This window comes from Loa loa (genome assembly GCF_000183805.2).
Source record: "Loa loa unplaced genomic scaffold supercont3.364, whole genome shotgun sequence".
Classification (NCBI taxonomy): domain Eukaryota; kingdom Metazoa; phylum Nematoda; class Chromadorea; order Rhabditida; family Onchocercidae; genus Loa; species Loa loa.
Window position 1 is genome coordinate 1 of NW_018108544.1, and position 2869 is coordinate 2869.

General features: G+C 28.4%; 1 protein-coding gene across 1 annotated transcript; it reads left to right on the top strand.

Annotated features, from left to right (window-relative positions):
• Nucleotides 1–229: 229 nt before the first annotated feature.
• Nucleotides 230–1863, top strand: LOAG_14233 (hypothetical protein; the record flags this gene model as incomplete). The annotated part of the gene is made up of 4 exons (XM_003149732.2): nt 230–368; nt 771–887; nt 1012–1084; nt 1602–1863. Coding segments are annotated over 4 exons (494 nt in total), but the record flags the coding sequence as incomplete, so codon positions are not given.
• Nucleotides 1864–2869: the final 1006 nt, after the last annotated feature.

The following is a 2869-nucleotide window of genomic DNA, read 5'->3' on the forward strand; positions in this document are numbered from 1 at the left end:
AGTGTATTATTTCACTTAGCATACGTTATAATCTTTAAAATCGGGACAATGTTGCAAGGATCAAATGATATTGATAGTCTCGAATTTTATGAGTTAATTTCTCAAAAAGAATTTGATTTTTCATTTCCCCTTTTTCATTTACAAATCTTTTAATTTCGAGGATTACGATTTGGTTTTTTTTCTTTATTATTGGGAGCTTTTTTAAATAAACCCCGAATTTCGATTTCAGTAAAAGTTGCAATATGGGAAGCGCAATTGTTAGAATACGCTGAACCACTTGCAAAAGCTTCAAAGGGACTTAGTATTGGTAGGATTCCTTTGAAGCGAAAAAATGTACTGATGCAAACTGGTACTTTATTATCACTTAGGTGAGTAAATCATTTCATCTGTCATTTGAAATCTTCCCTCATATGTTATTCCATTTTCCGCTGGTACCTGCTCTCATATTGCAGTGTACTTTCTTAGTTTTACTTTCAATCTTCATCCTACTTTTACTCAGCTGTCGTAATTGACAAAAGATTCAAGCTGATTCCACAGTTTATAGCTCTTGTATAACAACCAATAGTATGATAATTCGTAATTTCAAAGTTGCATTCCGAGTTATAACTGTATCAGGCGGTTACAATTTTGATAATGTTATGTAAATTTTATTACACTCTATTACTACTTCTATACTCTTTCTTTTTTTATCTATGCTCATCAGAAAAGGACTTTTTTTTGTTATTACTCTAAATTATCAAATGGTGTAATTAATTTTTTCTTGTTTTTAGGCATTCAATTAATTTAAACACAAACTTGATTGATTCCGATTTTTATTGGGAGAAGCAAGACTTGGAACCATATTATAGGATGGCTTTAAAACATTTCGCCGTTGCCGGCCGACGAAGGTGCATGAGCTAATTAATTTTCATTCTTGCTGAATTTTTTGTCTTTATTCTTCTCCCAAGAATTTAAGGCACTGTTTTAGAATTCGCTCTTTTCAAGCTGCAATGAAACTTGCTACTTTTTCAGAATGTTAAATGCGCAGTTAGATTATTGTAGTGAAATACTGAAAGTGGTGAACGGTATGCAAACTCATAATTGCGTACGTTTTTAATTTTTGTTGAATTTAATAAATGGAATTGATCTGAGATAATTTTCGTAATGATAACGATAGCAACAATGATAATGATCTGTGTAACGCATGCATCTCATTTCACTGTTGCTTTCTAATTTATGGGAAGTGTAAGCTGAAATAGTTGTTATCAAATAATTGGTGGCAGTAATTAAGACGATTGGAAATGTTCAGTGTAGATATCACTAATGTAGCTAGTTTAACGGATTTTTCATGATTACTCAGGTCAATGCTTCTTAAAAATTTATAAATTAAAAAGTTTTTCCTATTGGTCAGCTGCCTTCCGTAACCGTTTCTTTGTTAAATTCCGAACTTTCACATTTCATATTGACTCTGCATGTTTCCTAAGAGCACCGAATCTCGCCATTTTTAAGTTGCTTTTATCATTTAACCAAACGGATTCGAATTTTAAAATAATAGTTTTAAAAAAATACCCACTGAACTCCATAACTTAATGAATTATAATCATATGATTTCAAATTTTCAGGAAGCACGACTGGAATGGATGATTATTTATCTTATTGTAATCGAAGTATTCTTTGCGATAATTGATCATTTTGGTTTTAATTTGGGTCCTCCACAAAAGGTTTTTATTGATAACTGTGAAGAATTAATAAACGGTATCAATGAAGCAGTGCAAAAAAATCGATGATTAGCAATATTTCTATGCTATGTCCCTCTATCTCTCTTTTTTCCGTGTTCTAGTTGTTATTTCACGACAGCATATTATGATTATCTTAATCCATTCGTACTTATTATAATTAACATTCTTTTAATTTGTCGTAATTGTGTCGTTAATTTTTAGTTTTTTTCTTTTTTTTTAGTTTGATTTTGTTTTTTTACAAGTTTCTTACCGTATTTTTGGTATTATTACCTGTTTAACACACTATCATAGCCGAATAGTATTTCCATACGAGATTCCATTCGGTTATATTTTGTTCGATTATCATAACTATCTTTAAAATTTTTAATATGTTTAATTTCAAAAGTTTATGTTGTTACTTTTTTTTTAATTTCAAAATCCTGTATTCTTTTTTTTTTTTTTTTTGAATGCATTTTCGCAGGTTTCAACTTATTTGTTTTATTGCGATTATTGATTTCGTATGATCATATAATGTAACTATTATATGTTATCATCACACTTTGTTATATTATCATGATTTACTGTGATGATTCATTTTTTTTTAGCTAGCTAGTTTTTGTTGAATATTCCTATTCCAAATTTAGTAATTCATATTTAAATTGTTGAATAACTTTGAAATGAAAGATTAACAATGATCAACTCATTACTGATTAATTATCTTGCCGGTAGTCAAGAAAATGCCTAACATCTGAAACTTAGAGTGTTATTGAAATGTGTGGATAAGTTGAAAATCATCACTAAACTATCATCAATTCAGGTTCAATTGACTTATATTGTTAGTGTTTTTTAAACTTATGTAATTTGCATGATCTTGTCCAATATGCTTACTTATTTTATAAATATTGAAATTGTTTATTCATTGCAATTTCAAAAATTAATTAATATAATTCCACATTTATACAATAAAACTTCGACACATTTCAACAAAAGCCTCAAATTTCCATTGTTTTTTTTCTTTTGATATGGTAAACAAACGTGCTTATTCGTAAAAACAGAAGAAATAAAAATGACAGAAATGTTGGTAAAATAAAACTGAAAATAAAAACAAAAAAAAAAAAAAAATAGGAAAAATAAGAAATGAAGAAAGTAAAAATTTTGTTAGAATAGAATGA